This window comes from Amphiura filiformis, chromosome 11 (assembly GCF_039555335.1).
Source record: "Amphiura filiformis chromosome 11, Afil_fr2py, whole genome shotgun sequence".
NCBI classification, from domain to species: Eukaryota; Metazoa; Echinodermata; class Ophiuroidea; order Amphilepidida; family Amphiuridae; genus Amphiura; species Amphiura filiformis.
Window position 1 is genome coordinate 27,197,676 of NC_092638.1, and position 12,282 is coordinate 27,209,957.

A 12,282-nucleotide genomic window follows, 5' to 3' on the forward strand; every position below is an offset into this window, starting at 1 on the left:
TATTGTCTCTTTCTCAAGACTTTGCCTGGATCACAAAGGTAAAAATAAAATATCACTATTGCAACATATTCATGATATTCAAAGGTTCCCTGGTACTGGTTTCATGAATAGTATTACGAATAATCCATTTCTGATCAGTTGTTGATTACTTGTTCCACATATGGTGAATTCATTATTTTCAACCAGAGGTAAATCAGTTGTTGATTACTTGCTTGTTTAAATGGGGAATGTTTTTTTAAATCTATATAACTGATGTATAACGTTTCATCATTACCATAAATGGGTAGATGGTCACATGCCGATTAATTCTTACACCATAATTTCACCCAATGGCATACGTAACCCAGCAAACACAAAAACGTTTTAAAAACGTTTTAATTAAGTTATATTTTGGCTTTTGGTTTAGGTAAAAACGTTTTAATAACATTAAAATGTCGGGTTATATAAAGGTCATGATAACGTTTTAAAATGTTTTGTATGAAAACACACTACAACAATATTTTTAAATGTTTTCAAAAAATGTTATTGTAAACTATTTTTGTAAACATTTTTGCCAAATATTGTGTCAATACTTAAATAACATTATATCAAAATGTTTGAACCCAGCAAACACAGAAATGTTCTTAAAATGTTTTTTTCAAAACGTTTTAATAACATTTAAATGTCGGGTTATATAAAGGTCATGAAAACGTTTTTAAAACGTTATTGAAAATATTTTGGGCACACATTTTTCGCAAAATATTTTTTCAACCACAAAATAACATTCTGTTTAGAATGTTTTGTATTAAGTTTTCAAGAATGTTTTTAGAATGTTATTAAAACATTTTTATACCCTTTATATAACCCGACATTTAAACGTTTTCTGTAAAACATTTTTATTTGCTGAGCAATAGATTATCAAAAAATGTTTTTTAAGGGAATGAAAACGTTTTATACTCTTAATATACCCTTTATATAACCCGACATTTAAACGTATTCTGACAACCTTTTATAACCTTTTGCGAATGATGTCGAAAACGTTTTGTGTTTGCTGGGAAGTTAATATCCATAAAATCTTCGTTTGGTGCAAGAAAGGGCTATTTGCAATAGCTGCCCTATAGAAACTTGGTAATTTCTGCATTCTATATAAGACATCTGGCAGCTATTGCCTTTCTTGCACTGAACCCTCGATATGATGATTTTTTTTCTGAAGGAAATTAGCATATCTCGATAAAACATTTTTATTTGCTGAGCAATAGATTATCAAAAAATGTTTTTTAAGGGAATGAAAACGTTTTATACTCTTAATATACCCTTTATATAACCCGACATTTAAACGTATTCTGACAACCTTTTATAACCTTTTGCGAATGATGTCGAAAACGTTTTGTGTTTGCTGGGAAGTTAATATCCATAAAATCTTCGTTTGGTGCAAGAAAGGGCTATTTGCAATAGCTGCCCTATAGAAACTTGGCAATTTCTGCATTCTATATAAGACATCTGGCAGCTATTGCCTTTCTTGCACTGAACCCTCGATATGATGATTTTTTTTCTGAAGGAAATTAGCATATCTCGATTATTTTTTAAAAACCGAATTTGTTCTACAGCTTGGAAAATTAAACGAACTATGGATAGGGCCCAGCATAACAGGCATACTAACTTCAGTTAATGTCCCCGCAATCTATTACCAAATCAATAACACTCCAACATTGGCTGTTTTCAAACATAGACTTCAAGACTATTTAATAGACTCTTACCGCAACTCAAAATATCACACGGTAGAGGATAGTAAAACAAAACTTTCTAAAACTTCTCTAAATACATACATACATACCAGATCCATTCATACGCGAAATCTCACCTTTACCATTGGGTGAATTTCACTTCAATCTGTATCCACCCTCCCATTGGTGAACGGGCGAACTGAACCACCCTCGATTTATAGATAAAAAAAACCAAATGAATAACCTGACGGCCTCCCATAAGTTTAACAGAGTGAACTATACATGCCCTCTTACTACTTACTAGGGTTACGTTAAGTTGCGATTGGTCAATAAAGTGTACCATGCTCTCATTAATATGTATGAGGCGTACGTAGTAATGCTATTTACGGTCATATCTTATGTGCAAATAGAAAATATTGTGACGTAAAAAAATCCCTTGTAGTTCAAAATATCGCGGCCCGATTTCCGTACTTCGTAAAATTTAAATTTGTGGTATTTTCAAGGCGGTTTCAAGGTCTCATCGAATAATCCTTACTATTTCAGGTTACGATATTAGAAGCAAGTAACCGTGTTGGAGGGCGGATATATACATACAGAGATCGAGAAGATGAATACTACGTTGATTTAGGGGCTATGAGAATATCACACGCACACAAGTAAGTCAAACACTCGAGTTTTAGGCTTACATGTAGCGGAATAAGCAGCTTAGCCACCATTTTTCAGTGGGGTGGGGGTGGCAAAGCCAAAGTTTCGTCCACATTTGTCAATTTTCGTTCCGTTTTTTAGTCATTTTAACGACATTTTACTCTTTGCCGTCATTTTTATCCCTGAAAATTTCCAGTGGGGAGGGGGATTTCCCCCTCCCGGTTCCCCCTGGTTACGCCACTGTTAGAGCGGAATACCATAATTAGTATCTGTTCCAGCTACTGATACCCTGATCAGCTACCTTCGACTATACGTGTTTATAAATACGTATGTGACCCATGGGCACGACATACCAAGACCAGCAAGCGTGACCACCAAATCCTTATGCCATACGCTGGTGAAATGATGTTATAAGCGGATTAACTACTATAGCAATAGGTAGAAACTACACAACTAGACACTACACGCAGGTTGTATTCATCACCTGTGTATGTCTGCAATCATAGATTGAATACAATACCGGTCTTTTTAAAGATACCGATCTTACAGGTGCGAGTGATCAGCATGTTCATACATACTCACGATATAACGACGTTTCTGATTGGATTTGCGCCCTTTTTTGCTGGTCATAAATACCGTTTATGACCAGTACGCAGGGCATAAACAAGCTGCGTCACGCAGCGTTGGAACCCAATTAACACTATCCACGATTTGCTAGTGTTGCATACACGCGCATGTCACCGCACCCATCTCACGCGGAGCGCAAAAGATGACGCGTATCACGCGTTGACTCCCCGCCGTTGACCTCATGAGCCGAGCTGCTTCCTGCAAGTAGGCCTACTCATTTTCTTTCAATTTATGAAGGAAAACGGTATGGAAATGTTATTTAAACTTGTAAACCCTTTTTATTTTCATCTGTATTGAATTGCTAAGAATGTTGGGTATGTATGAACGGGGTTCATTCATAGGATTTCGGGCATGATCGCTGTTTATGCCCTCGGCTCACGCCTCGGGCATAAACAGCGATCATGCCCTCAATCCTATGAATGAACCCCTAATTATGGTACCGCGTGAACGTACTAGTACAGCGCGGTATATTCAAAAATTGTTTGTAGCGACAGGTAGTCACAGCGACAGGTAGTGACTGGGCCGCCGAGTGCGAATATGTATTTATTTATTTTGGAAGGTTCGTGTTTGTTTTAAATTTTGGGGCGTTTTTCCAAAATTTGATATTTTAGTGATATTTCAAAAAAGCGACATGCCAAAGACAACTCTTTGGGCACATACTTTGTTATTGCTATTACACTTCTTTTCCACATACATACGTTACCATTCACTTTAGTGATTTACGAATATTATATATTTTGTGACTACAATTTGGCGTTTTCAATGCAATTTAAGCTTATCATGAAATTAAGAAAAATATCTGCTCACGCTCCTTTTATAATTTTTACCTGATCGTCGGCTTTTACAGGCAACAGAATGCAGATTGGCTCACGGTAAATGTCGTATTCCTCTATGTGGGTCACTTGATGATAAAATTACTTTGAATTCCTTGTAACAACACACAAATGTTCGTCTGGAAACCGGGTTTCGGACTAAATTATGGAAGAGCTCTAGTCTTCGGCGCCGTATCAAATATCGTAAAAAGGCCACGACTGGCGAGTATGTATTTATGTTTCCCCCACGAAAGCTTGCGTCTACTTCTATACTCTACTTCTTTGGAAACGTTGACCTTTGACCATTCTTTGTATAATGCCCTGCTATGACCTAGACTAATTCCAATCAGCCGTCTACACTTCGCATGTACTGTGTATGCTTCGTAGTGACGACTGATTATCTTACAGCCAATATCATGACGGACTTCTGAAAACTATTCAATGCGACTTCAGTTGTGCGCCGTAGAGCGACTGACTAGCGGCGCCCGCGTACCGCGTCGCTGTACCGCGCCGCTGTGACAAGATCGCGCTCTGAACTTCTAAAAACAACAAACTCGGTCAAAAGGTCAATTTGGACACAACTGCGCACGCTCTATGCCACAGGAATCCTGTTGCAAAATCCGTCACTTTTTTTCCACGTAGTTTTCTCAGTCGTCAATCCAGACGGTTGACGACTGAGGCAGCAGTCTAGCTATGACCTTGATATGTACACTTGTTTGGGTACTGTAAAAGCATCGACTTTAGCACCTAGTCAGTAGATCTCCTACAGGGATACAGTATAGTTTAACTATTGAGTGAACAAATAAGTGAAAGACCCATTATTGATAAGGCGCGGATATTAAAGCACAGGTCCTAATCCCGTGTACAGTAGGAAATTATAAATAATAGAATAGAATTTTGTACCTAAAATACTAACTGCGATATGTATTTACTTCTCTTTAGGCCTATGCCTATTTATTTATTTGTTTATTTACTGACTAGTTTGGTAGATTAGTAAGTAATTAATGATATTCCATGATTCATGGGTTTATTATTGATTGCTGATAACTTGAAAACTTGATTGATTGATCGATTGATAGCCATTTCACCTAGATATTCCTAGTTTATAGGCTCTTTTAATTTTGAATTGCATTGTACATTACATAAATAGGGCTATAAGTATTGATTTATTCTATTCAGCAATATCAAGGATTACTATCAAACTTCTCGCAGTAATAGTTACTTGGCTCAGTGGTATGCACTGCGTTTTACAAACGGGATGTCCCGGGTTCGATTCCCATCTCTGCCTGGTTTTTTTTTCCAAGGCTGAAAAAAAAGCTGTTTCTGAAATGCAAACTTACTTGGCGCGCGATCTGGGCTGCTCCATTTCTGATGGCTGTGACTCTTTACAGGCACACCCCCTCTGGAACCCAAACCGGGTTCACGCTCATTACACCTCCCTTAAGGCATGGGTATGAGCGACCTTGAAGTACAGGTATCTGGAGAAGGGAAGCAACGAGTTACCCCAAATCACAACGACAGGTAGTGACTGGGCCGCCGAGTGTTAATATATATTTATTTTGGAAGGTTCGTGTTTGTTTTAAATTTTGGGGCGTTTTTCCAAAATTTCATATTTTTGACGATATTTCAAAAAGCGACATGCCAAAGACAAATCTTTTTGCACATACTTTGTTATTGCTAATACAACTCTTTTCTGCATACCTACGTTACAATTCGTTGTGGTGATTTAGTAATATTATAAATTTTGTGACTGCATTCTGGCGTTTTTGATGCGATTTTAGGCTTACCGTGATTTAACGTTGATATCTGGTCTTGCTCCTTTTATAATTTTACGTTGATCGTCGGCTTTTGTAAATAACAGAATGTAGATTGGCTCTGAATAAGTATCGTAGTCCTCTTGGTGGGTTTTTTCATGATATAATTAGTTTGTATTTGCATGTAACAACCCAAACCTCTGAATTCGGGGTTGAAGGCTGTTTGTTCGAATACCTGTGGACTCAAACAAGTGCACGAGTGGCGACTATGGTTTTATACTTCCCGCATTCATGATTGCGTCAACGCCTAATAATATACTTCTTTGTATAGGTTGACTGTAGCTGGTATACGGCTGGTATACAAAGAATTGGTTACATGTCAATGACCATTAACTTCAGGGATAGACCCTTTGCACGCCTTTCTATCATGCAGTATCTTTACCCGCTGACATGTGCCCGTGTCATGTGCCAATTTTGCGTAACATTAAAGGTTAATATATTTTTTTGACATTGAGAGGACTGTGCGCTTCTATGGCCGAGCGGTCTAAGGCGTTGTGGCCCGTTTCTTCGTTGCTGTTCAGAGCGTCCCTTGTTAGAAACCGTGCGTCTGTTACTTTTCTTATGCTGCTTTATTTTTCCAGCGTAGGGCCTAGAAAAACTAATTTATAATTTCTTTTTGTATTATTTATTTATTTATTTATTTATTTATTTATTTATTTATTTATTTATTTATTTATTTATTTTATTTATTTAAACTTTATCAAGAAATAATATCACAGGTTTTAGTGCAGATAGGAAGTTGGCTTAGTGATACTATCTGTTGATTCAGAACCGGAAGGTGCCGAGTTCGATTCCCACCTATGTCTATTTTTTTAAAGAATTGGAAAATTACTGCAGTAAGTTTATTTGGCGCGCGATCTCAGTTATTCATTTTCTGATGGCTGTGCCTCTTACAGACACCCTCCTCTGGAATCCAAACCACGGTTCGCTCATTACACCTCCCTTAATTGAACAGCAAAAATTATTACACGTGGGAGATTCCGAATTAGTAATATGTTATCAAAAATAACATTTTGAAAATATTTGCCCACGGAAAAAAATATTTAAATTTTTAAAAACGTTTACAAATGTAATCACAAAGTTGAACAAATTTTGCTGGACAATCTGGCTTTGTTTACTGCCTTTGACAGTCTGACTTTGAATTCAAATGTACGGGAAGACCACCCGCTATGTAGAAGGTCATTTCGAGACTTACTGTCTACAAGCTGTTATGGCAGTGCGGTGTTACGTGCGTATTTATAAATATGAATTTATAAAATATAGTCGAAGCATGCTGTTGTTTATAAAGCTACGGAGACCCTGAATCACTAGCTTAGCCAGGACTTTTTCAGATGGGGAGGCTGGGGGTAAACAGCTTGGGGGTAACATTTGACGAAAATGGGGGAGCAGAGGGGCAATATTTCTAACTGTGGGAAGTTGTCCCCTTTGCTCTCCTTGGCTACGTCAAGTGCTGCCCTGAAAAGGTATCATGATATGATAATTTTTAGTTTTTCACCGTTAATGTAGATCTTATGTTTAGGCCTGGCAATTTTCTATGAGGCAGATCGTTTTTTATTTATTTGTTATGAAATAAGTACTAGTAATCCGTACATGTACAGTCCAAGAGAGTGCCAAATATGGATCAGGAGTATTACATAATAATACCCTGCTATGACAATAGTTGCACTAGGTTAATCGTATAATCTCCTTATGTGGTTAGCATGGCTGGGCCAGGAAATCCACAAGGTCAGCCAATGTATGTACATGTATTCGGTACATGTGCCATATCTTTTACAATGGGTGATAAATTTCTGGTTTGTTTTATTTCAAAACGCAACATTCGATATTCTAAAGCTTGGTCCAAATCCAAGAGAAGAACCAACTCTAGTAATTTATGTGGTTTCAAATTATATCGGCCGTTGCCTTTTTGATAGAAATGGTGTTTGTTGATGTGCACAGTTTCCCATTAGATCATAACATGCTGTTGTACATCTTAGGTCAAAGGTCTTTTAATCCATATTTGGCGTTGTTCTGGGACTGATGTAACATTTACAGGTTTGTGATTGCATTTGTGAAACACTTCAATCTAACAACTAATAACTTTGTGAACTACGACGGGAACACTTGGTATTATATCAACGGGAAGAAAATGAAGACTTCCGAGGTAAAGGAGAATCCAGATGCATTGGGTTTCGACACACATTCAACAGAAAAGGGAAAAACATCTGATGAATTGATCTCTGAAGCAATGAAAATGGTATGTGTTTGTTACGTATTTAGGGACCGTTCACAAACACTTGTAAGGGGGGGGCCTGATGCAAAAAAAATTTATCGTGAAAATTTTTCGGGGCCCCCTTTACAGACCTCGAAAATTTCAGGGCCCCCCTTTTTGACATGAACATTATCGGTCAACCCCATAGAAAAGCATATAAACTCAATTTTCCCAGAAAAATTTGTGGTCATTTTTTTCAGGGCCCCCCTTAGGAGGGTCAACATTTTTCCGGCTCCCCTTTTTGCATCAGGCCCCCCCCCTTACAAGTGTTTGTGAACGGTCCCTTAGCTTATTGAATGCTTGTTTTTACAGGTAGAACTTTCAACTGGCTCAAATCTCTTAGTAGCACGAATAATTAAACATCAAATCAAAATTTTGACACATGCTCGTATGTCATGATGTGTTGACTTCAAAGAATAAAAATTCCTTTAAAAAGGAATGGGCGCTCAATGTGAGCTTGGATGTGATGTGAGGAAATGCAAGGGTTTGATTTGTTCAAAGAATTTCATAAGCAACGAAGAGAAGAATATTAAATTTAAAGGAGTATGTATTGGAGTAGGTGAGGTGTAAGGGAACGCATGGGATTTAACCAGATTGGTTCAAAGAAAAAGCGCAAGCATTTGGGATATGAGGTTTCAACTGGTTTCCGGTGTGAAAAACAGTAGACACGTTTTGAGAAAGCTTATGGTATATATCATTTAATTTGCGAAATGTTAAGTTTTAACTTTTCGAAGTAAAATGTTTACATAAATAATTGTTTGATATAATACATCTGAATTCTGGTATATTGTGTTTTTATAATATTATAGATTATCGATGATTGTTACAAATGTGGCGAAATGGATGTGGATTGTTTAACGCACTATGATCATTACAATTATCAGGTAATTTAAATGAATTAATTCTATTGTTGTTTTTGTTGTTTGTTTTGGGTTGTTTTTTTAAGGAACAAATAGCTTATAGCCGAATATTGTTACTGTTCTCACATAATAATTGATGAATTATTGATAATAAAAGCCGAAATCTTTAAATTTGCGTCATGATAAATAAAACAAATACTATTTTCCTTTTCAACTCTATTTGCGAATTATGTATAAAAACAATTCGTTATGAGTTTGGCAGAGTGCAAAATTTCGATTCTTTGTTAAGGAATCGCGTTAATTAGGTATCAATGTTTGCACAGTATTTATTGTGAGACCTGTGAGCACATGAGCCATATCGAATTGCATTCTGAATACCAGGAATGCCCTTCTGATATCAAATAAGTTTGATTTGTTTCTTGCAATTCGCGATATAATACTAATTTTAAATACTACTTATTAATATTTGATATTTTTATATTTTTGATATCAACAGTCCTCGAAGTAAACTTTATCAATCTAATGAAATGTACTTAAAATGTATGTAGCTGGGATGAAAAGCCGACCACCAATTGAAAATTTTGGCCTTTCACATTGAAGATATACATTTGTTTCCCAAAAAGAAACAATCTATATCTTAAGTCATCGAAAAGTCAAAATGTTCATATAATGGACGACTTTTCATCCCTGAACTGTTGTGAAGAGTGCCCTCTTACATCATGTACACTTAAACCCCGCTTATTAAATACACTCTAACAAGTGTACAATTAAATATTATGGATTTATTATTTTGTTATTATTATTTCATATGAAACTTGTCCTTATAACACAGGAATACTTACTTGAGGTAGGACGCCTCTCGGGAGGAGCGATTTCAATGGTTGGTGCAGTCGCCGAAGAAGAATTATTTTACATTGGAGTCTCAAATGTTGCATACTTTCCAGCATACAATAACTCGTTAGTGTGTTAACCTTAATACCTAGTACTTTTTGCAAACCTAAAAAAACGTTTATAGCTTGTAATTTAAGACTGAAATTTCAACGTTAGATATTTGTGTGCCCATTATAGGAAGTTGAATTACAATGTAAAAAATGAAATAAAAACATTTAAAAAACAGGTATATAAATCCTCAAAACAAATTTTAGATTTATTTATTTATTTATTTATTTATTTATTTATTTATTTATTTAATGATTGATTGATTGATTGATTGATTGATTGATTAAATATATAATACTGTGCGCAACAGCAATGTTAGTTAATGACAAAAGGGACGGGCTATAAGAAACATATTTATTAATAAATAAAGCCAAGACAAGCACACAAGTAAGTTTATCGTGGAAGAAGCTGTTTACCCCAAATTCCTGTATCATAAAATAGATATATCCTCAAAAGCATTCCTTTAAGGGGTACTACACCCCTGGCCAATTTTGTGCCTATTTTTGCATTTTTCTCAAAACTTACAGCACATCGGTGACAAGTAAGATATGTATATTATAGGGGCAAGGACTACAGCTACTGTACTGGAAATTCAGCAACTCAAAGCAAGTAGTTATTGATTTATTGATCAAATATTGGTTTTCCCTCATTTTTGACTGTAACTCCACAACTGTTGTCTGTGCTGAAATTAAATTTCCAGTGCAGTAGTTGTAGTCCTTGCCCTATAATATACATATCTTACTTGTCCCCAATGCGCTATAATTTTTGAGAAAAATGCAAAAATAAATTAAAATTGGGCAAATGTTATATAACAACTATTTTTCAGGTATTATGAGATTTCCGGAGGCATGGATCTGCTTCCCCGAGCTTTTATACCGATACTGCAAGATGACATTGTTTATAACGCCAGGGTGAATCACATAGAGCACGGTAATGGTTCCGTGGTTGCGCATTATCGCTCTTCGGAAACAGACGTCCAAATTACAGGCGATTACCTTGTTACCACAGCGACCGCTACGTCAACTGACTTCATCAAATTCACACCTCCACTAAGTTCGGATAAACGCAAAGCATTCCGCAATATTCATTACGTCGGATGTACAAAGATTGCTCTTGTATTTGAAAGACCATTTTGGGAAGACGAAGGTATACACGGAGGAAGTTCAAAAACTGATCTTTTGTCGGGAGATATATACTATCCAAGTCACGAGTGTGAATCCGGTCTAGGGGTGCTCATAGCTTCATACACAACAGCAGATCAATCGAATAAGTTCCTTGGCCTCACTGATGCTGAATGTATATATCAGGCTCTTGATGATCTGGCACAAGTTCATGGGGATCACATCAAAGAACTTTACGTAGAAGGAGTGGTTAAACGATGGAGCCTGGATCCTTTCAGCGTTGGAGCTTATGCCGCTCTCACACCGTATCAGTTGACAGATTTCCTAGTGTCAATCGTGCGTCCAACTAACGAGTTATTCTTTGCCGGAGACCATACGAATTATCCTAATGGCTGGATAAATACAGCGATTAAATCTGCGATAGAGGCTGTGAATTGCATCAGTGCCAGACAGTGTTATCCAAACCATGGACAGGTTACGAATGGTGATATAAATAAATAACTTTCTTTCAATTCTCGCTATTCACAATAAGGGCGCCGCCAGCGGTTTGCGATGTAATCGTGATGTATCATGGGAAAAGGTCGACATCCAAGTCCGCGCAATACGAATATTACCATGCTATTACATAGGAACACGTGACAATATTTTTAGTTTGTCAATATAACGGTATTACACGCAAATCGATAGAGAAAAAATTAAATTAAATTAATTTCAAATCACATTATTAAAGCCTTAATGTACGATCTTTTTAAATTTTTAGATTTTTCTTTTTTTCTTCTAAAATGATAATATGCAATCATTATGAAAGTTCCCAATACATTTGGACGCGAAAAACATTGGGAATTTGCAAAGAAACAACATCATAAACTTCACCTCTACACTCGAAACATCTCGCACTATTTGGATTAGGACAGCGAGTGCGGCCTCAGAGTTAGTCTCCTACGCATGCCAGTTTGGTTACGCTCCCTCCACATGTGGAGGGAGCGTAACCAAGCTAGTTTTGTAGGAGACTACGGTTTACGATCGTGGCCGACATAAAGTCATAATCTAAAATTATGACTTTATGTCGGACCAACAGAAAATCGTCCCGTTTTACTACAAATAGGACGAATTTGACAGTTTGCTCATAGATTTAAGTTAGAACATGTGTAAGTATTACAAATATGCCAAAAATCGGGTTTGAAAAAATAAAGGTAAATTCTGAAAAAGATCGTACATTATGACTTTAAGTATTATTGAGTATCGATTCGCGTGTAACACCTTTATTTTGACAAACTAAAAAATATTGTCACGTGTTCCTATGTAATAGCATGGTAATATTCGTATTGCGCGGACTTGGATGTCGACCTTTTCCCATGATACATCACGATTACATCGCAAACCGCTGGCGGCGCCCTTATTGTGAATAGCGAGAATTCATATAAACGCAACACACAAAAAAGTGTCCTCACTTATGTAAACCCGTCATCAATCTAAACCTGCTCATGTTGTGACAATTTGATTGACACAA

At 36.6% G+C, this 12,282-nt stretch overlaps 1 protein-coding gene across 1 annotated transcript; it reads left to right on the forward strand.

Moving 5' to 3' along the window:
* The first annotated feature begins 7,641 nt into the window (after nt 1-7,641).
* Nucleotides 7,642-11,402, forward strand: LOC140163972 (L-amino-acid oxidase-like). Its single transcript, XM_072187262.1, has 4 exons — nt 7,642-7,837; nt 8,662-8,736; nt 9,545-9,669; nt 10,478-11,402. Exons 1-4 carry the CDS (start codon nt 7,730-7,732, stop codon nt 11,271-11,273), a joined length of 1,104 nt encoding a protein of 367 aa, XP_072043363.1. The 5' UTR covers nt 7,642-7,729; the 3' UTR covers nt 11,274-11,402.
* Nucleotides 11,403-12,282: the final 880 nt, after the last annotated feature.

Coding starts and splice junctions, on each gene's coding strand:
- LOC140163972 (XM_072187262.1), top strand. CDS start 7,730: ATGAAGACTTCCGAGGTAAAGGAGAATCCAGATGCATTGGGTTTCGAC. Junction 8,737..9,544: donor ATGATCATTACAATTATCAG/GTAATTTAAATG, acceptor CTTATAACACAG/GAATACTTACTTGAGGTAGG. Junction 9,670..10,477: donor TTTCCAGCATACAATAACTC/GTTAGTGTGTTA, acceptor ACTATTTTTCAG/GTATTATGAGATTTCCGGAG.